This window comes from Elephas maximus, chromosome 20 (assembly GCF_024166365.1).
Source record: "Elephas maximus indicus isolate mEleMax1 chromosome 20, mEleMax1 primary haplotype, whole genome shotgun sequence".
NCBI classification, from domain to species: Eukaryota; Metazoa; Chordata; class Mammalia; order Proboscidea; family Elephantidae; genus Elephas; species Elephas maximus.
Window position 1 is genome coordinate 46,150,211 of NC_064838.1, and position 23,232 is coordinate 46,173,442.

Genomic DNA, 23,232 nt, shown 5'->3' on the forward strand with positions numbered 1-23,232 from the left:
ACATAGAAAGTTCTTATCATTAAGAGACGGGGATCCCCAAACCACCCTTACGTTCAGTGATTAACTAGAAAGACTCACAGAACTCAGAAAAGCTGTTATACTCATGATTACAGCTTATTCAGGGAAAAGAAACAAATTAAAATCAGTTAAGGTAAAAGGTACATGAGCAGAATCCAAGAGGCACCAGGCATAAGCTTCCAGTTGTCCTCTCCCAGTGGAGTCGTACAGATAACACTTAATTCTCCCAGCAACACTGTTTGACATACGTGTGAAGCACTGCCAACCAGGAAAGCTCACCCAAGCCTTGGGGTCCAGGGTTTATACTAGGGGTTAGTCACATACGCACAGAGCACCCATGTGGCTGACCTCAGTTACTCAGTCTCTACCCCTTCCAGAAATGAAGCTAATATGGCATGGCCTTAGGCCCCTACCATAATTAACATTGTTAGCATAAGCTATCTGGCTGGCCCAAGGCCTCCACCATTAATCACATTGTTAGTATAGACTATCTGGTGTGGTTCAAGGTCCCAGGTATGGGAAGACACTATCAGGCAGGATATTCCAGGGACTTAGAGGTTATCTCCCAGTAGGCAGTGTAGGGTTTCAACACCCCAAGTCTGCTGAGTTAACCCTTTATAAGGAAACTGACAGGAATGCCATTAACTCAGAAATAAGAGAAAATGGCCTCTTCCACTGCTCAGCAGTATTTGGAAATAGCAGGCCAGGCTTCTAATGAGTCACTCATATTCCCAGATAACCAGTCCCTTTGTCCCTACTCACAGACAGCAGTAAATCACTAAGGGGAGGGGTTGCAAGCATTTTTTAAAAGTGACCTTCTTACTCACGTGCTTGAGTGCAAAGTCTAAGAGGAAAATACGGACAACTATTTAGAAATATAATAGAAAAAACATTCTCAATAGTACTGGAAAATGAATATTTCAAAGGACGATGAAAAATACATAGAACTACATTTAAAAAGAAAACACTGAAGAAAAGTTACTGAGTGAAATAAAAATGTCTTGAGGTTGTTTGAGGTTATCTAACCTTGAAACAGGAGGAAAGGATGAAGCTTAGATCAGCCCCAGCATGAGAACTTTCCCAAAGATTACTAGGCTTTTCTTCTTTTGGAAAAAGAGGGATAAAATCCATAATGGATAAGTTTAGAATACAGATAGTGCATATATTTTCATTTAATCAAAGATAACTTCGTAATGGTCAGCAAGATCTAGCCAAAAGAAGGTTTTGATTTATTAAGCTTGTCTTAAGAGAGAGAAGGCAGCTGAGCTGATAGTAATTGGATCCCACTCTCCCCTGAATGGGACTTGGCAGAAAATAAGCAAATAGTGAGAAGCAGCAACTCCTGAAGGAGCCTGTGAGGAGAGTGACCAGTGCACAGCTGGCCCACTTTGATGAACAAGGGCTGGAGAGGAATACTCCAGGTGCCCTGAGCCTGGCCACAGCTTGAGACAGCTGTTGGCGTAACAGTACCCTGTCCAGGCGTTGTCTCTGGACCCCACCATTCTACCTCTAGGATCCCCTCTGAAGCAAAGGGCCTTTGCAGCTGGAAGTCAGGCAAGAAAAAGTCATCCATACTAAATTCACACCCATCCCAAGGAGAGAAAACTCCTAAAAGTAACACATTTAGGGGCCCATAGCCAGAAAAGGGGTTCCCCGCCACTACGAGGCAGACACTATCAAGCAAGATATATTACTCTTCATTTCCAACCCTGAAATGAAATGGACTTTTTCCTATTGTGTCAAACAAACAACAGCAAAAAAAAAAACAGTGCCATCGAGTTGATTCTGACTCATAGTAACCCTACAGGACAGAACAGAACTGCCCCACAGGATTTCCAAGGAGTAAACCCCAAACTACCAAATCCAGTGCCCTTGAGTCGATTCCAACTCAACTGCCAACCTTTTGATTAGCAGCCAACGTGTTTCTTAACCACTGCACCAAGTGCCTAGTGTAAACAGTGCTCAATTAGGTAGACTGATGAAAATTGAAACGGCCTATCTTCACAACCCTAGATTACTGTGAGGAGCTATCCTGAGGGGTATATGTGTAGGGGTAGGGTATTGTGTCATGAAGAGGTCCACTCTGTTGGGATTAAACCACAAATTCACATTTCACATCTCAATGTGGTGTAGATTCCAGAATATCCAAGGCATTTTGGGAGGAAATACAATAAGAAACAGTCTGCTATATTAAAAACTAAAGTACGTTACAAAAGCACATTGATTTAGTAAGTGTAGGGTGGGCTCAAGAATAAATCAAAAGGAAAGAAAGGTGGCATTTGACATTAGAAGGGAGTTATCTTGGAAAGAGAGTTAGGCTGAGGAGTCAAGCCTTTCCTTACGAAAATATATTCTTAATAAATTAAAATATTTTACCTCATTAAAATACTGAAATGAATAAATGTTTCCATCATCTTGGGTGATAAGGCAGACTGAGCATGACACCAAATTAGAAAAATATAGCTTCAAAATTTTTAAAAGAATATTTCTCAATGGCAATACCATGATAAGTCAAATGAGGGACAAATTACTTGCACAATGTTGGTAAAAACAAAAAGTAATATTCTTAAAGTATAAAGAGCTCCTGGAAGCCACTATATATCCCAGTGCCGTCGAGTCGATTCCACTATATATATAGTGCCTGAAAAAATGGGCAAAATCCACCTACGGAGAATATAAATGGCCAAGAACACAGGTGGAAATGGTCAACTCCATAAGAGCTGAGGGAATACAAGTTAAAGCTAAGAAGGGTACAATAAAATGCAAAAAAACAGTAGGTTAACTACCCCTTTCTTGTAGAACAAAAAAACCAAACCCATTGCTATCGAGTCAATTCCAACTCATAGCAACCCTATATGACAGAGTAGAACTGCCCCATAGGGTTTCCGATCAGTGGCTGTTAGATTTGAACTGTGGACATTTTGGTTAGCAGCTGAGCTCTTAACCACTGCGCCACCAGGGCTCCCCCTTTCTTACAGCAGTCAGTAAAATCCTTTTTCATAAAGGAAAGCTGGTAGTGTAAGCTGTCTTCTTTGAAAAAACAATTGGTAAAATGTATCAAATGCCTTTAAAATTTTTGACATAGTGATTCCACCCCTAGAGATTCAACAAAACAAAGTCGTGCCCAAAGATAACAGCTATAAAAATAGTCTTTCCAGCCTTATATATAATAGTGAAATACCGCAAAAACCCCAGATGTCCTGTAATAACCAGAGATTGTTTAAATAATTTATAGTACATCTATAAATATAGATAACAAGACAGTCAATACAAGAGTACAATATAAATATATTCACAGTATGAGGTCTGGGAGTAAGAGGAGGAAACAGGTTCCAAGCAGGAAATTTCAGAAAGTACTAAGGAAATCTCTCCAGGAATGGGGAAACAATACGAAGGAGCAAGAAGATATTAACATAAAATAGTAGGCAAGAGGCAAAACACCAAGAATCTTGAAAGGCTGGGTAAGTACTGTTAATGTTATTTTCTACAACCTACAGATCTAAAGGTTTCAGAGCAAGGGAATGATATAAGGAAGCCAGCTGCTAGCCAAAAGTTTGGCAGTTTGAATTCACTAGCCACTCCTTGAAAACCCTATGGGGCAGTTCTATTCCGTCCTACAGGGTCACTGTGAGTTGGAATCGACTCGAGGGCAATGGGTTTTTATACCTAAGACAGTTCAATAGCTCTACGGTATGTTGCCACAAATGGAATGCATTCACAAATTCAAATTTCAAAAAGGAAATACGATTTCCAAATTGTAAGGAAAAGCTTCCTTTCTTAGATTCTAAAAAGTCTTAATAACTTAGGACACCATGATGGCCCTGATGATTTTAAAGGTCACGGGAGAGTTATAAATAGAAAAGCAGCACTCATTTTCCCCAGGAAAGAAGCGCCAAGTGTCACATCATCAGAAAGATATCGCAAGCACATTCACATTGAGATGATCTTTTTGAAATATAAAATGCAAAGCCAAAAGAAAAATGGAAACTCAAATATACTTCGGCCAAGTGGCTTCCAATCTACCAAAGGCAAATCACTTAGTACATCCTTCCCGCCACACATGACTTCACTTCAAGCCTGCCCACGTGACCCTATCGAAAACAGCCCCTCCTTCAGCCCTCTTCCCATCAATCTCTATTCTCTTACCCTTTTTTATGTTTTATTTTTCTTCACAATACTTAGGTTAACTGAAGTTATCTCATATATTTACCCTTTTGTTTATGACTTTGTCTCACCCACTGGATACAAGCTCTCTAGGGGGCAGGGGCTCAGTCTTTCCGCCACTGTATACCCAGCATCCGGCATGGAGAAGTCGCTCAATATATATTTACTGAATTAAGAAAAGGGAGGAGGGGAGACAGGGAAAAAAAAGGACAAAAGGGTCTGAAACTATATATGCACACTTAACAATGTAGGACAAATTAGATTATTTACATTTGTATGAATATTAAAATTATCTCTTCCCCGAGAATACTAAAGGTATGTTTCCTAAGTGAAAAGTCTGGTCCTACTTACAGTAAAATACTGAAGAAAGATGCCCTCGCCTTATTTAACAAGTCTCAGAAAAAAAAATGTTCAAATCATCAGCAGAAGATTAGTACTAAGATTTCATTGATAACGACTTTGATATTATATTTCCGAGGTGCCGATTTTAATTAATAAGATCAATTTAAGGTTTAAGTTCCATTAAATATTGCCTCTTCTCTTCTGTATGAACCTTTAAAATTAAATCTTTTCTTTCAGCTGAATAAAAATCATGGTTCATAATTTTCTGCATATATGTGGTACCCTTCTTCCCGGAAAAGAGAAAAGCGTTTTCTTATTAATCATACAGATAAGTCAGTTATGTTGTTGGCATTCTGTCATGAGGAAAGAAAGAGGAAAAAATGAAGGAAAGAAAGGGGAAGGAGGGAAGAAGGGCACACACACCAAGTTAATGGCAAAGCCCAGGTTTGGATCCAAATATATTCTAGACACAAGACACAGACTACCAATGGCCAATATCACCAACTTAAATAAGCAGAGAGTTTTCTCAGGCTGGTGGCAGAGAAGGAAAGCAGAAGATTTGCAGCTTTTAATGGAGATCTGACAAACTGTTGTTGACTTGAAGATAGAGAGGGCCACATGAGAAGAAATGTGGGCAACCTTAAGGAACACAGAAACAAGAGACTTGAGTCCTATGACTAGAAGGAATTCAACTCTGCCAACAACATGAATGAGCTTAGAAGTTGACTTCAGCCCAGAGTCTCTACATGAAGGCTCAGCCCAACAAACACCTTGATTTCAGCCACGTGAGACCCGATGTACCAGACTAAAGCTCAGGGTTTCCCAACGTTCTGTGACCCAAGGGCACAGCTTCAGACTGCCATACCAGACTTCTGACCCACAGAACTAAGAGCTAATAAATGAGTGCTATTTTAAGCCACCAAGTTTGTGCTGAGTTGTTAAGCTGCAATAGAAAACTACACATCTACAGTTTAATTTTCTTATATTAGTTAATTTTTATAATTCAAAATTATATAAAAGTTTTGATGCTTAGCATGCTTCCCTTGTTTCTGATCTTAATGGAAGTGCCTTTAATTAAGCATTATGTCTACAATTGCGATCAAAGGAGTGCCAGAGTTCTGGGAGACGTTAACAGGCAGACCATGGAAAAGGTGGTCCGAAGGGCACAGAACATCCGGAAACAGGAGCTTTACAAAGTCAAATGGCTGAATCGCAAAATTCAAAAGCAGAAGAATAACTAAGGCTTAATAAATAATTGGCAGAAAGTTCCATCAAGCCAGAGGCTGTGCCTATCTTGGTCACTGTATTCCTATAAAATGAACGCCAGTGAAATGAGATATATTCAATTAGCACCGCATGATTAAATGAGCAGAGAGAAAGCATCCTCTCCCAACTTATCTCATTTAACCCTTAAATGCAGACTTTCTACTGGAAACAGGCTGACCTATTTACTGCCCGCGTACTCTGCCTCTTCCTCCACTCTGCACACCCCACTCTAGCCTGGGATGCCCACTCCCTTTCCGCCTACCCAATCATGCCCAGGTTTCAAAGTCTAACTCAAGACCCAGCTCTCTACAAATGCTATTATAATCCCCTGTATGTAACAGGCAAACAAACACTTATAACTAAAGGTCATCTCTATAGAAAGTAAAGCACACACACTGAGAGGAGATAACAGTTAACTCATTAATTTATAAAATAAGTAATTCAGTTACGATATTTATAATAGACATTTATTCTTACAACAGATTGTTCGTATTACACAGTAGGTTTTGGTAAGCACCAGGAATTGAGTTGGTCCCTGACTCATGGCAACCCCACACACAACAGGATCAGATCACTGTGATCCACAGAGTTGGCACTGGCAGATTTTCAAAAGCAGATTGCCAGGGTTTCCTTCTTTGTCTTAGTCTGGAAACTCTGGTGAAACCTGTTCAGCATCAAAGCAAGATACAAGCCTCTCTACTAATAGATGAATGGTGGCTAAGCTTGAGACACATTGGCCAGGAACCTAACCTGGGTCTCCTGCATGTTGTTGTTGTTGTTAGGTGCCATCGAGCTAGTTCTGACTCATAGCGACCCTATGCACAACAGAAAAATATACTACTGCCCAGTCCTGCACCATCCTTGCAGTCGTTGCTACGCTTCAGCCCACTGTTGCAGCCACTGTGCGAATACATCTTGTCGAGGGTCTTCCTCTTTTTTGCTGATCATCTGCCTTACCAAGCATGATGTTCTCTCTCCAGGGACTGGTCCCTCCCTGATAACGTCCTAATTATGTGAGAAAAAGTCTCACCATCCTCGCTTCTAAGAAGCATTCTGGCTGTACTTTTTTCATGACAGGTTTGTTTGTTCTCCTGGCAGTCTACTGTATATTCAGTATTCTTTGCCAACACCATAACTCAAATGCATCAATCGTTCTCCAGTCTTCCTTATTCCTTGTCCAGTTTTCACATGCATATGACGCGATCGAAAATACCACGGCTTGGGTCAGGTGCACCTTGGTACTCAAAGTGACACCTTTGCTTCTTAACAGCTTAGAGGTCTTTTGCAGCAGATTTGCCTAATACAGCAGTTGATTTCTTGACTACTGCTTCCATTGACACTGACAGTGGATCCAAGTAAAATGAAATTCTTGACATCAATATTTTTCCCATTTATCATAATGGTGCTTATGGGTCCAGTAACGAAGATTTGTTTCCTTTATGTTGGCGTGAAACCCATACTGATGGCTGCAGTCTTTGATCTTCTTCAGTAAGTGCTTCAAGTCCTCTTCACTTTCAGCAAGCAAGGCTGTGTCATCTGCATACTGCAGGTAGTTAATCGGTCTTCCTCCAATGCCTCGTTCTTGTCACATAAGCCAGCTTGTTGGATTATCTGCTCAACATACAGATTGAAAAAGTATGGTGAAAGGATACAACTCTGTCATGCACCTTTCCTGATTTAAAACCACTCAGTATCCCCTTGTTCTGTTCCAACAACTGCATCTTGGTCTATGTACAGGTTCCTTACTAGAAAAATTAAGTGTTCTGGAATTCCCATTTTTCCCAACGTCATCCTTAATTTGTATGATCCACACAGTTGAACGCCTTTGCATAGTCAATAACATACAGGTAAACATTTTTCTGGTATTCTCTGCTTTCAGCCAGGATCCATCTGAGAACAGGCATGATATCCCTGGTTCCAAGTCTTCTTCTGAATCTGGCTTGAATTTCTGGCAGTTCTCTGTCCATGAATTGTTGCAACCACTTCTGAATTATCTTCAGCAAAATTTTACTTACATGTGATATTGTTTGATAATTTCTGCATTCCATTGGATCACCTTACTTAGAAATGGGCACAAATATAGATCTCTTGGCCAGGTAGATGTCTTCGCAATTTCTTGGCATAGGCAAGTGAGTGCTTCCAGCACGGCATCCATTTGTTGAGACATCTCAATTGGTATGCCATCAATTCCTTTTTTGCCAATGCCTTCAGTGCAGCTTGGACTTCTTCCTTCAATATCATCAGTTCTTGATCATATGCTACCTCCTGAAATGGCTGAACATCAACCAATTCTTCTTGGTACAGCGACTCTGTGTATTTCTTCCATCTTCTTTTGATGCTTCCTGCATCGTTCAATATTTTGTCCATAAAATCCTTCACTATTGCAACTAGAGGTTTGAATTTCTCCTTCGGTTCCTTCAGTATGCGAAACACCGAGTATGTTCTTCTCTTTTGGTTTTCTAACTCCAGGTCTTTGCACATTTCGTTACAATATTTTATCTTGTCTTCTCCAGCTGCCCTTTGAAATTTTCTATTCAGCTCTTTTACTTCATTTCCTCCATTAGCTTTAGCTACTCAACATTCAAGAGCAAGTTTCAGAGTCTCTTCTGACATCCATTTTGGTCTTTTCTTTCTTTCCTGTCTTTTTAGTGGCCTTTTGTTTTCTTCATGTATGATGTCCTTGATGTCATTCCACAACTCAGCTGGTCTTTGATCATTAGTGTTTAATACATCAAATCTATTCTTGAGATGGTCTCTAAATTCAGGTGGGATACACTCGAGGTCATATTTTGGCACTCGTGGACTTGCTTTAATTTTCCTCAGCTTCAACGTGAACTTGCATAGGGCAATTGATGGTCTGTTCCACAGTCAACCGCTGGCATCGTTCTGACTGACGATATTGAGCTTCTCCATCTCTCTTTCCACAGATGTAGATGATTTGATTCCTGTGTATTCTATCTAATAAGGTCTACATGTATGATCTCCATTTGCATTGTTGAAAAAGGTTATTTCCAACAAATAAGTCACTGGTCTTGCAAAATTCTATTATGCGATCTCCAGCGTCGTTTCTATCACCAAGGCCATATTTTCCAACTACTGATCCTTATTCATTTCCAACTTTTGTGTTCCAATCACCAGTAATTATCAATGCATCCTTGATTACATGTTTGATCAATTTCAGACTACAAAAGTTGGTGAAAATCTTCAATTTCTTCATCTCTGACATTAGCAGTTGGTACATATATCTGAATGGTAGTCGTATTAACTGGTCTTCCTTGTAGGCATATAGATATTATCCTATCACTGACAGTGTTGTACTTTAGATCTTGAAGTGTTCTTTTTCATGATGAACGTGACGCCATTCCTCTCCAATTTATCATTCCTGGCATAGCAGACCACACGACTGTCTGATTCTAAATGGCCAATACCAATCCGTTTCAGCTAATCCCTAGGATATTAATCCGTACGTGTTCCATTTCATTTTTTTCTTATTAACTTTTATTGAGCTTCAAGTGAACGTTTACAAATCAAGTCAGTCTGTCACATATAAGTTTGCATACATTTTACTCCGTACTCCCACTTGCTCTCCCCCTAATGAGTCAGCCCTTCCAGTCTCTCCTTTTGTGACAATTTTGCCAGCTTCCCACTCTCTCTATCCTCTCATCCCCCCTCCAGACAGGAGATGCCAACACAATCTCAAGTGTCCACCTGATATAATTAGCTCACTCTTCATCAGCATCTCTCTCCCACCCACTGTCCAGTCCCTTTCATGTCTGATGAGTTGTCTTCGGGGATGGTTCCTGTCCTGTGCCAACAGAAGGTCTGGGGACCATGGCCGCCGGGATTCCTCCAGTCTCAGTCAGACCATTAAGTATGGTCTTTTTATGAGAATTTGGGGTCTGCATCCCACTGATCTCCTGCTCCCTCAGGCGTTCTCTGTTGTGCTCCCTGTCAGGGCAGTCATCGATTGTGGTCGGGCACCAACTAGTTCTTCTGGTCTCAGGATGATGTAGGTCTTTGGTTCATGTGGCCCTTTCTGTCTCTTGGGCTCTTAGTTATCGTGTGACCATAGTGTTCTTCATTCTCCTTTGCTCCAGGTGGGTTGAGACCAATTGATGCATCTTACATGGCCGCTTGTTAGCGTTTAAGACCCCAGATGCCACATTTCAAAGTGGGATGCAGAATGTTTTCATAATAGAATTATTTTGCCAATTGACTTAGAAGTCCCCTTAAACCATGGTCCCCAAATCCCCGCCCTTGCTCCGCTAACCTTTGAAGCATTCATTTTATCCCGGAAACTTCTTTGCTTTTGGTCCAGTCCAATTGAGCTGACCTTGCATGCATTGAGTGTTGTCCTTCCCTTCACCTAAAGCAGTTCTTATCTACTAATTAATCAATAAAAAACCCTCTCCCTCCCTCCCTCCCTCCCCACCTCATAACCACAAAAGTATCTGTTCTTCTCAGTTTATACTATTTCTCAAGATCTTATAATACTGGTCGTATACAATATTTGTCCTTTTGCCTCTGACTCATTTCGCTCAGCATAATGCCTTCCAGGTTCCTCCATGTTATGAAATGTTTCACAGATTCGTCACTGTTCTTTATCGATGCGTAGTATTCCATTGTGTGAATATACCACAATTTATTTACCCATTCATCCGTTGATGGACACCTTGGTTGCTTCCAGCTTTTTGCTATTGTAAACAGAGCTGCAATAAACATGGGTGTGCATATATCTGTTTGTGTGAAGGCTCTTGTTTCTCTAGGGTATATTCCGAGGAGTGGGATTTCTGGGTTGTATGGTAGTTCTATTTCTAACTGTTTAAGATAATGCCACATAGATTTCCAAAGTGGTTGTACCATTTTACATTCCCACCAGCAGTGTATAAGAGTTCCAATCTCTCCGCAGCCTCTCCAACATTTATTATTTTGTGTTTTTTGGATTAATGCCAGCCTTGCTGGTGTGAGATGGAATCTCATCGTAGTTTTAATTTGCATTTCTCTAATGGCTAATGATCGAGAGCATTTTCTCATGTATCTGTTGGCCGCCTGAATATCTTCTTTAGTGAAATGTGTGTTCATATCCTTCGCCCACTTCTTGATTGGGTTGTTTGTCTTTTTGTGGTTGAGTTTTGACAGAATCATGTAGATTTTAGAGATCAAGCACTGGTCGGAGATGTCATAGCCGAAAATTCTTTCCCAGGCTGTAGGTGGTCTTTTTACTCTTTTGGTGAAGTCTTTAGATGAGCATAGGTGTTTGATTTTTGGACCTCCCAGTTATCGGGTTTCTCTTCGTCATTTTTTGTAATGTTTTGTATTCTGTTTATACCTTGTATTAGGGCTCCTAGGGTTGTCCCTATTTTTTCTTCCATGATCTTTATCGTTTTAGTCTTTATGTTTAGGTCTTTGATCCACTTGGAGTTCGTTTTTGTGCATGGTGTGAGGTATGGGTCCTGTTTCATTTTTTTGCAAATGGATATCCAGTTATGCCAGCACCATTTGTTAAAAAGACTATCTTTTCCCCAATTAACTGGCACTGGTCCTTTGTCAAATATCAGCTGCTCATACGTGGATGGATTTATATCTGGGTTCTCCATTCTGTTCCATTGGTCTATGTGCCTGTTGTTGTACCAGTACCAGGCTGTTTTGACTACTGTGGCTGTATAATAGGTTCTTAAATCAGGTAGAGTGAGGCCTCCCACTTTCTTCTTCGTTTTCAGTAATGCTTTGCTTATCCGAGGCTTCTTTCCCTTCCATATGAATTTGGTGATTTGTTTCTCTATCACCTTAAAAAATGACATTGGAATTTGGATCGGAAGTGCATTATATGTACAGATGGCTTTTGGTAGAATACACATTTTTACTATGTTAAGTCTTCTATCCATGAGCAAGGTATGCTTTTCCACTTGAGTATGTCCTTTTGAATTTCTTGTAGTAGAGCTTTGTAGTTTTCTTTGTATAGGTCTTTTACATCCTTGGTAAGATTTATTCCTAAGTATTTTATCTTCTTGGGGGTTACTGTGAATGGTATTGATTTGGTTATTTCCTCTTCGGTGTTCTTTTTGTTGATGTAGAGGAATCCAAGTGATTTTTGTATGTTTATTTTATAACCTGAGACTCTGCCAAACTCTTCTATTAGTTTCGGTAGTTTTCTGGAGGATTGCTTAGGGTTTTCTGTGTATAAGATCATGTCATCTGCAAATAGAGATAATTTTACTTCCTCCTTGCCAATCCGGATGCCTTTTATTTCTTTGTCTAGCCTAATTGCCCTGGCTAGGACTTCCAACACGATGTTGAATAAGAGCGGTGATAAAGGGCATCCTTGCCTGGTTCCCGTTCTCAAGGGAAATGCTTTCAGGTTTTCTCCATTTAGAGTGATATTGGCATAGATGCCCTTTATTATGTTGAGGAATTTTCCTTCAACTCCTATTTTGGTGAGAGTTTTTATCATAAATGGGTGTTGGACTTTGTCAAATGCCTTTTCTGCATCAATTGATAAGATCACGTGGTTTTTGTCTTTTGTTTTATTTATGTGATGGATTACATTAATGGTTTTTCTGATTTTAAACCAGCCTTGCATACCTGGTATAAATCCCACTTGATCGTGGTGAATTATTTTTTTGATGTGTTGTTGAATTCTATTGGCTAGAATTTTGTTGAGGATTTTTGCATCTATGTTCATGAGGGATATAGGTCTATAATTTTCTTTTTTTGTAATGTCTTTGCCTGGTTTTGGTATCAGGGAGATGGTGGCTTCATAGAATGAGTTGGGTAGTATTCCGTCATTTTCTATGCTTTGAAATACCTTCAGTAGTAGTGGTGTTAACTCTTCTCTGAAAGTTTGGTAGAACTCTGCAGTGAAGCCGTCCGGGCCAGGGCTTTTTTTTTGTTGGGAGTTTTTTGATTACCGTTTCAATCTCTTTTTTTGTTACGGGTCTACTTAGTTGTTCTACTTCTGAATGTGTTAGTTTAGGTAGGTAGTATTTTTCCAGGAATTCATCCATTTCTTCTAGGTTTGCAAATTTGTTAGAGTACAATTTTTCATAATAATCTGATATGATTCTTTTAATTTCATTTGGTTCTGTTGTGATGTGGTCCTTCTCGTTTCTTATTCGGGTTATTTGTTTCCTTTCCAGTATTTCTTTAGTCAGTCTAGCCAATGGTTTATCGATTTTGTTAATTTTTTCAAAGAACCAGCTTTTGGCTTTGTTAATTCTTTCGATTGTTTTTCTGTTCTCTAATTCATTTAGTTCAGCTCTAATTTTTATGATTTGTTTTCTTCTGGTGCCTGATGGATTCTTTTGTGGCTCACTTTCTATTTGTTCAAGTTGTAGGGACAGTTCTCTGATTTTGGCTCTTTCTTCTTTTTGTATGTGTGCATTTATCGATATAAATTGGCCTCTGAGCACTGCTTTCGCTGTGTCCTAGAGGTTTTGATAGGAAGTATTTTCATTCTCGTTGCATTCTATGAATTTCCTTATTCCCTCCTTAATGTCTTCTATAACCCAGTCTTTTTCAGGAGGGTATTGTTCAGTTTCCAACTATTTGATTTCTTTTCCCTAATTTTTCTGTTATTGATTTCCACTTTTATGGCCTTGTGGTCTGAGAACATGCTTTGTAATATTTCGATGTTTTGGATTCTGCAAAGGTTTGTTTTATGACCTAATATGTGGTTTATTCTAAAGAATGTTCCATGTGCACAAGGAAAAAAAAAAATACTTTGCTGCTGTTGGGTGGAGTGTTCTGTATAAGTCTTTGAGGTAAATTTGGTTGACTGTAGCAATTAGGTCTTCCGTGTCTCTATTGAGCTTCTTACTGGAAGTCCTGTCCTTCTCCGAAAGTGGTGTGTTGAAGTCTCCTACTATAATTGTGGAGGTGTCTATCTCACTTTTCAATTCTGTTAAAATTTGATTTATGTATCTAGCAGCCCTGTCATTGGGTGCATAAATATTTAATATGGTTATGTCTTCCTGATCAATTGTCCCTTTTATCATTACGTAGCATCCTTCTTTATCCTTTGTGGTGGATTTAAGTCTAAAGTCTATTTTGTCAGAAATTAATATTGCTACTCCTCTTCTTTTTTGCTTATTGTTTGCTTGATATATTTTTTTCCATCCTTTGAGTTTTAGTTTGTTTGTGTCTCTAAGTCTAAGGTGTGTCTCTTGTAGGCAGCATATAGACGGATCGTGTTTCTTTATCCAGTCCGAGACTCTCTGTCTCTTTATTGGTGCATTTAGTCCATTTACATTCAGCGTAATTATAGATAAATAAGTGTTTAGTGTTGTCATTTTGATGCCTTTTTATGTGTGTTGTTGACAATTTCACTTTTCCACATACTTTTTTGTGCTGAGACGTTTTTCTTAGTAAATTGTGAGATCCTCATTTTCGTACTGTTTGACTTTATGTTTGTTGAGTCGTTACGTTTTTCTTGGCTTTTATCTTGAGTTATGGAGTTGTTATACCTCTTTGTGGTTACCTTATTATTTACCCCTATTTTTCTAAGTAAAAACCTAACTTCTTATGTTCTATATTGCCTTGTATCACTCTCCATATGGCAGTTCTTTGCCTCCTGTATTTAGTCCCTCTTTTTGATTATTGTGATCTTTTACATATTGACTGGCATGATTCTCTGTTATGAGTATTTTTTTTTAATTAATCTTAATTTGTTTTTGTGATTTCCCTATTTGAGTTGATATCAGGACGTTCTGTTTTGTGACCTTGTGTTGTGCTGGTATCTGATATTATTGGTTTTCTGACCAAACAATATCCTTTAGTATTTCTTGTAGCTTTGGTTTGGTTTTTGCAAATTCTCTAAACTTGTGTTTATCTGTAAATATCTTAATTTCGCCTTCACATTTCAGAGAGAGTTTTGCTGGATATATGATCCTTGGCTGGCAGTTTTTCTCCTTCAGTGCTCTGTATACATCGTCCCATTCCCTTCTTGCCTGCATGGTTTCTGCTGAGTAGTCTGAACTTATTCTTATTGATTCTCTCTTGAAGGAAACCTTTCTTTTCTCCCTGGCTGCTTTTAAAATTTTCTGTTTATCTTTGGTTTTGGCAAGTTTGATGATAATATGTCTTGGTGTTTTTCTTTTTGGATCAATCTTAAATGGGGTTTGATGAGCATCTTGGATAGATATCCTTTCGTCTTTCATGATGTCAGGGAAGTTTTCTGTCAGGAGTTCTTCAACTATTTTCTCTGTGTTTTCTGTCCTCCCTCCCTGTTCTGGGACTCCAATCACATGCAAGTTATCCTTCTTGATAGAGTCCCACATGATTCTTAGGGTTTCTTCATTTTTTTTTTAATTCTTTTATCTGATTTTTTTTTTCAGGTATGTTGCTGTTGATTCCCTGGTCCTCCAGATGTCCCAGTGTGCATTCTAATTGCTCGAGTCTGCTCCTCTGACTTCCTAGTGCGTTGTCTAATTCTGTAATTTTATTGTTAATCTTTTGGATTTCTACATGCTGTCTCTCTATGGATTCTTGCAACTTATTAATTTTTCCACTACGTTCTTGAATAATCTTTTTGAGTTCTTCAACAGTTTTATCAGTGTGTTCCTTGGCTTTTTCTGCAGTTTGCCTTATTTCGTTTCTGATGTCTTGAAGCATTCTGTAAATTAGTTTTTTATATTCTGTATCTGATAATTCCAGGATTGTATCTTCATTTGGGAAAGATTTTGATTCTTTTGTTTGGGGGGTTGTAGAAGCTGTCATGGTCTGCTTCTTTATGTGGTTTGATATGGACTGCTGTCTCCGAGCCGTCACTGGGAAACTAGTTTTTCCAGAAAATCCGCTAAAAAAAAATGCAGTCAGATCCCTATCAGAATTGCCTTTGGATTATAACCGCCACCTTGTTCCCTGTAAGGATGAAAGTCTGAGATTTGGATCACATATGCTTGGCTGTAGCTGGTTCTGTGTTTTTAGTCCAATTAGGGGTGGATTTTTGGTCCCTGGGTTTTTTTTGTTGTTGTTGTTCCTTCTCTCAGGCCGAAAGAGTGGGTTAGGAAAAGATCAAAAGAAAAAAAAAGGGGGGGGGAAGCAACGCCGCCACAGAGCCGGAGCCCTTCTCCCTCTGGCTCAGGCAATTCCAATGTTAATGAAGCCGCCTGGGGAGGGTGCGGGAGGGATCAGAGAGACAGGAGAGTAGCACCTCAGAATATAGCCAGAGTTGCTTGTCTTGCTTGGAATGACTATTATATCTGAGATTCACGCGGGGCGTGTCGCCTATGTGTGCTGGCAGTGTGGAGATTGCCCCCGGGGGTCTGGCCCGCTGAAGTCACGGTCAGATCCTCCGCTGCCAGTCCAAATCCTAGTGTCAAGGTTCCCCTGCTGGGACGCTTTACTCCTGGCTCCAAAATCAGTAGCTGCCTCCCGGGGACTTCTCCTCCCATCAGCCACGTCACCGCGCCGCCCCCGCGAACCGGCTGGGCCCTCTCCCGGGGTTAGTTCAGGGGAGTGGAGCAGCTCTCCATGCTTGTGCCGTGACAGCACCCAGTCAAATGCCCGGCGGCACGACTCCCCGGCTGGGACGCTGCTCTCCCAGCTCCAAGACCAGTCACTGCCTCCCGGGGACTTCTCCCACCAGCTGCGCCGCCACGCCACCCACACAAACTGGATGGGCCCCCTCCCGGGGTGAGTTCAGGGGGGTAGGGCTGGGCCCCTTGTTTGCGCCGTCCGCCCCCCTGGGCTCTGCCCTAGATCGGGCGCCAAAGGTTACCTGACTGGGACGCTGGCTCCAGGCTCCGAAAACAATCGCTGCTTCCCCGTATTTGTTCGTTTTCCGTCTCTAAATCTGTGTTTGTTGTTCAGGGTTCGTAGATTGTTATGTACGTGATCGATTCACTTGTTTTTCTGAGTCTTTGTTGCAAGAGGGATCCGAGGTAGTGTCTACCTAGTCCGCCATCTTGGCCCCGCCTGCCCATTTCATTTTTGATAACTTCCAATTTTCATCGGCCCATATTTTCAGAAGTAGAACACCAGGTCCTTCTTCCTAGTCTGTCTTAATCTAAAAGCTCAACTGGAACCTGTCCACCATGGGTTGAAATACCAGAGGCATAGCTTCCAGCATCACAGCAACACGCAAGCCACCACAGTAAAACAAGTTGACAGATGAGTGGTGGTCTTCTGCATGGAGGGCAAGAATTCTACCAGTGAACCACCACTGCCCTCTATGGTACTTAATAAGAGCACACTATTTTCCTCCCTGAAAATTTTGCCAGTGCTACTAGAAAAGACATCCACTCTTTCTCTGAGATCATCTCCCAGAAGCCATTTAAACAGCCAATGGAAAGAGCTTGTCTGAGAACAAAGCCACTTATCTGCAGGTAGACTAGAGACATGAGGAAAAAGACACACTTATGGAGTACTGCTGACATAATTTAGACCCCTGAACCCAGCTATATTGGATGCCAGCACAAGTTTTTGACTTCTCAGTTATATGAACAAATAAATGTTGAAAGTTAACTTGCACTGGGAGCTACTGTTTCCAAATAAAATAGTTTTGACTAATACGACACCTTCATGTGAAAACTGGGAGCCTAATATGCATGCCTGAAAAGACTGTCACCTTAGCTTTGTCTAAAGTATGACATTAGGTCAAAGTATTAAAACACAAACAAAATTAAAAATATCACATCAACATGCTTATTTGCTAAACTGAAATGGATGCCATTTAGCTCCTATAAACTCTAGAAAATTTACAATTCATAAGCCATTATATTTACATCTTCATGAAAAACAAATTTTCCATTATCAACATTTCTAAACTTCTTATAATTACCAAGAACAATCATCAAGGCCAAACTCCTGGTCAAGGTTTCTAGTTTCACAGAGTAAAAGAAACTGAATGAACACACTGCTTACATTTCTATAAATGCTTAGATAACATTTATTAAGTTCTTACTATATATGCCAGGTATCCGCCAGGCGCTCCTTGGAAACTCTTTGACAGCACTGGGTTTTTTTGGGTATATATGCCAGGTAGCCACAATAAGCATTATTTAATGGTCATGTCAATGAAGTATGTACTATTATAATCTTTATTTTGAAGATTAATAGGAGAGATTAAAGTAACATACCTAATAATCGTAGTAGTAGTGAATATTTCTATGCCCCAGACACTGTACTGTTTTACAAGAAGCACCTTATTTAATCTTTATAGCTGTCTTCTGAGGTACATACTGTTATCCCCATCCTATAGATGAGGAAACTGAGGCTTACAGCCTGAGATGCAACAACAACTGGCACTTCCCACAGGAATCCGTCAGTGAAAATATCCACATATCATATCCCAATAAACTCCACGCCATTATCCTAAGTGCACTTCTGTTCTGTTTAATAAAAACCTGAACTCATCTACATTGTGTATGTTCTTGAATTGCTGTGTGGCTGACATCTGTATTTTCTTCTTTAATTCCTCATCTCTGGAAAGGGTAAAGGCACACATTAAAGGAAATGTATTCCATTTATTCCAGCTTAAAAGAAAAAACTACAACAAAAAAAGACAGCAACACTGAATACAAAGCAAACACTTTTCATTTTACAAACTGTTCCAGAATTGGGCAGGCATCAAACATGAAGAAATTTTATCTCAGATCTGCAGAACTGCTGACAAGTTAGTACTAAACTGTGAAGTACTGGTAGAATAAATCCTGTACCTCTTATAAGGGGTCATGTCTCAGGACTTGGAAAAATGCTTCTATACAAGTTTTCAGATAGTAGAGAGGCAAAGGATATCTTTTTTTTTTAATCACTTTTTGCGCAAAGAACTATTTTAGGCACTTTCTTGTCAAAATGCATGAGATTATTTACAAGCAGTTTTAGTATCATAAAGTGGCACTGAAGGCATTAATTAATCCCATGAGAGAAGACTCTGATCTTTCACTTACACAGGCAAGTATAAACCACATATCCAAATACACCCACATATACACATACAAGAAAATATATTTACTGCTAGTATATTACTGAGAAAGGGCCACAAGGTTTTACTTTTTTTTTTTTCACATAAATAATCACTTTCTTATTTTGGGTGTCAAAAGTATTCTTATTGTATATATCCTTTATCAGGGTCTCCCTGAAACCAACTTCTGAAGAGCAAGAAGAAAACAAAAAAGCAAACAAGAGACTGACCCTTAAAAACCAATGTCTTTCATTTTTTTTTTTGATAAATCAAGCCACTGGGGATCAAGCTAAGCTTCCAATCAGTCAAAACAGGTCTCTTCAGTTGGTCGGAGAGCCAGCACACTGGCTGACACACTCATAAAATGTACCTTCCTAAACCCTAGCGGTGTAGTATATTAATCTTCTATATTCTGCCTCTGGTAATTCCAGGAAGGCACTTTCATCTAGAAGATCCCTGGATTCTTCATTCTGAGAGCTTGTTGAGGCAATCATGGTCTGTTTCTTTATGTGACTTGATATTGACTGTTGTTTCCGAGCCATTTATAACTTATCGTATATTTTATGTTTGCTTACTATGTCATAGCTTCTTGCTTTGTTTTGTTTTGATATGCCCAAATGGGTTGCTTGAGTGAGCTAGCTTGATTATTTTTGCCTTTGGAATTCTGACATCCCGTCCCCAGATGGCTAGAGCTGTTATCAGGTATGTCAGTGTAGGAGTCCATTCACTTCTCTTGTATGAATTCAGCTCAGGTGTCCAAGTAGCTGATCATCAAGTGTGTGGTACAGGCTCTGTCCTACAGTCTTAGAGGGGCAGGGGTAATTGGTGTAGGTACCAGTGTATCTGGCTGCAGCAGGGGGTCACAATCTGAACAAGGCAAGGGGCTGAGAATCATCCCCCACGTGTCTCAGAGGAAAGCGTGTCCCTGTTCCCTAGACCGCACAGGTGGGTGGGTTCTGCAGATGGACCGTGGGCTCCCAATGTTTTTGGTTGTAAGGACCAAGAGGTACCAGTTACCTTTGGACCCATCGCAGGTGGCTAGGTGACCTGAATGGAGCTACAAGTCCTTAGGCCCTTGATCTGGGTAGGTAAGGACCCTGTTTAATAGACAAAGCAACGTCAAACATCAAACACCCACCTCTCTGCCGCACAGCTGAAATGGTTGGAGTCTGCCAACAAGGGCCTATTCTCCTGAAATAGGCCCACACAGGTCCATGCAGAGGGGAAAGGTACGCAAAGTCCACAGACCATTTATGCCTGGACAGGAGCTGCTTCTCTCCTGAGCTCCCCCAGTTAGTGGAGCTGGCAAATTATCTTTTCCCTCAATTGCAAATTTATTCATTCTTCAAGGCTGGGAGGATGGCTCTAGACACCCAACAGTGCCTATCTCAGGCCCAGGGAAATGAACAGCCACTGAAGTTGGCTTGGGGGTGGGGGTAAAATATAGGCAAGTACTTAGCTTTTGCCAAGAGCGCCATTCTTCTCTGGTTCTGGAGGCGTGAGTAGGCTGTGTGGCTGGCTGCTTCCCCCTGAGGAAACTGCGGCCGAACGCTAGTTGCAGCCCGCCGCCACCGCTCTGGGAATGGTGACTGAGGGCTCCCCGCGATTCCAGTCCGGTAACTCCTCTCCGCTTCTGAACTGTCTCTTCCTCCTCCTGCCCCTCTGTTCATTGTCTAAGCCTGCCTTTGATGTTCAGGGCTCCTAGCTTGTCATAAACATACTCATTTCACTTGTTTTTTCGGGTCTTTGTTGTAAAGAGGGCTCACCAGAAGCATCTATTCCGCCATCTTGGCTCCACCTCCCTGGTTACCCTGGTGGTGTAGTGGTTAAGTGCTACGGGTGCTAACCAAAAGGTCAGCAGTTCAAATCCACCAGGCGCCCCTTGCAAACTCTATGGGGCACTTCTACTCTGTCCTATAGGACTGCTATGAGTCAGAATTGATTAGACAGCAATGGGTTTGGTTTTTTGGGTTAAACCAACTAGGGTAGGAGTCCTGGTGGGGGTGGTTAATTAAGCACTTGGCTGCTAAACAAAAGGTCAGCAATTTGATCCCACCAGCTGCTCTGCAGGAGAAGGTTGTGGCTGTCTGCTTCTGTAAAGATTATAGCCTTAGAAACCCTATGGGGCAGTTCTATTCTGTCCTATAGGGATGAGTCGGAATCGAGTCGACGACAAGGGGTATGATCTTGTTTGTCTTGGTTTAAACCAACCAGAAGTGGTTGAGTGGTTTATCTTCAACAGTTAAATTTTTTAAATGGTAAACCTACTTTTTTGCAAGGAAGTTCAAACCTGTCAACATTGGCCAATGTTAGAATGTGATTAGATTTGGTTTCTATGGTGTGATAAATGACCTTTTTTTTTTTTTTTTTATGAGAACCAAGATTTTGAGGAGTTGAACAAATAGCGAGGTACACTTGGTGAGGACGCCATGCTTGAAAGCCTGCTGAGCTGACTCAAGGTGCAGCTCAGGCTCCGGAGAGAACCATGATAACACATGCTTTCTAATGTGTGACACCCAAGCCAGCATTTGTTGAATTGTATAAAAAATCTTCTTTAATATACTATATGGCACACACCTTTTTTTTTTACTTAAATTACTTTTATTTGATAAAATTCACAGTGTCCCTTAAACTTTAAGTGACAGGCTTAGAGTCTCACACGCCTGCATTGTGCCTTCTGCAATCAGTCTGATGAATGCTTGCCATGGTAACAATAACACCTTTCCGTTCACAAATATTCATTATCTGTTCTCCTCGTTCCTACCCTACACACACACACACACACACACACACAAATTCCTGTTCATAACTAAACAACTTGCATGCCAAGAATTTGGGGGAGGAAGGATTTCCTTCCATCCCTACTATTTGTGAGTAGAGCCAGGATAAGTCCCAATTTCATATTCCAGCTGTCTTGTAATGTTGACCTTGAACCACAAACCTCAGCCACTGAGCCATGAATACTTTTAAATCTACATGACCTCAATACGCCTCACTCAGAGATACAGCATTTAGATACTGATCTGAATAGATGTTTTTGATGATGGGCTGCGATTCTTCTAGAACCAGTGTAACAGTTATTGCCTCTGTTTCTAGACCTCTTTGTACAGTGAGTCCACAGGCATTTAGGCTTAAATATAAGGACATCAAGGCCCGCAACCCCATCATTGGACCTAGTTTAACAGAAGCATCCTGGACATTGATGCTTCCCACATCAGTAGAGCAGCATAGTACTTACTGGGGAAGTAAGACATCTCTAATGAGAGCCAGAAGATTGCTGTCAGAATCAAGGCTCGCCTCCTTCTTGCCATCCCCAGCCTCCTGGTTCAGGAGGAGAGATGTGGTTTCGGAGAGCAACCGCAAGCTGAAGAGCCTCCACTCCACTTGAAAGAAAGAAATGCCAAGAATGTGACTACGTGGAGGATGGAAAGAAAACAGACTGTGTAACTGATAGAATTCTTGTTGATTGGTCACACTTACCATTTTGGCTTTGAACCAAGGAGACCAAGGGTGGCAGGACATAATCAACAACCTAAAAAAAGGATGTACAAAATTTGGCTCTAATGTTTGCAACATCAAAACTGATATTAATCACTATCTATGCTTTTTCCACTGACAGAATCATTAATGAAAGAAATGGGGGAAAAAATCAATTAACTTTATCCTGGATTTAAACACTCCATAACAACATTTAATAAACCACCAAGCTCATTAAACTCTGAAAAAGTCCTGAAGTTAAAATGACATTATGATTGCCAAAAGAGTAATTCTCAAACTTTTAGAGTTTATGAAACGAACTTTAATGTAAAATGCAAAATCTGGTTGGCATAGGTTGGCATTAAACCATCAAATTAATATGTATAAGCTGATGATCATACTTAAGTTATAAGCTAAACAACAAAGTGTTGGAGGAAAAAAAGAGGCACATAATCCTCACGTTTTATCAAGTACATCAAAGAGCTATGACAAGTTAATCTCGGTTATTTTTAGAAACAGACTCAAAAAATGTAAATGCATTACACAAAACAGACCCATGGTTTCATCAGTTAAAACAGAGCACAATCAAATTGGTCTGAAGCTTACCCCAAAATAACAAAATTTTTCCCCAAAATACTGATTTAAAAAAAAAGGCAAATCCATGCTGAAGTCTAATTTTGAAATGTACTACCTTATTTATCTCTTTTGGAGGAAATAAACAAAATTCCTGTTGTTCACACTGAATTTATTCCTCAACCTCATGATTACTCACTCTACACTGATAAAAGAACAGGAGAAGCTATCACAGTCAAACGCCACCTTGCTGTCCAACCCAACAAAAGATGTCCTGCCCAGGTAAGCATCTACACTCCTGGGTGGCAGCCCATCAGTACTAACTTGTTTTATCTCCATTTTACATAATAAGTTTACACCTAATACAGTGAAGCCCGTGACAGCCATAACTTGGAACAAGCTTGAACTGCCTTCTTTTTCTGGGTTTTTAAGTTTTCTGCCTTCGACAGGGTGCAGCCTTACCACTTTTCTATCTCTTGTTTTTGTGGAAA

General features: G+C 40.4%; 1 protein-coding gene across 10 annotated transcripts in view; it reads right to left on the bottom strand.

The window, feature by feature from the left end:
- ULK4 (unc-51 like kinase 4) overlaps positions 1-23,232 on the bottom strand; it is a 710,695-nt gene that overhangs the window by 413,835 nt on the left and 273,628 nt on the right. For 9 of the 10 annotated variants that reach the window (XR_007514399.1, XM_049862196.1, XM_049862197.1 and 6 more), the window contains 2 exons: positions 22,172-22,223; positions 21,930-22,074 (listed from right to left, as the gene is read on the bottom strand). The exons of the other annotated variant lie outside the window; for it this stretch is intronic. Coding sequence is in view for 8 of the 9 variants with exons in the window: in XM_049862196.1 (XP_049718153.1) it covers positions 21,930-22,074; positions 22,172-22,223 (197 nt within the window). In the remaining variant the exon portion in view is untranslated. The remainder of the gene's footprint in view (positions 1-21,929; positions 22,075-22,171; positions 22,224-23,232) is intronic. 10 annotated transcript variants of the gene reach the window in all.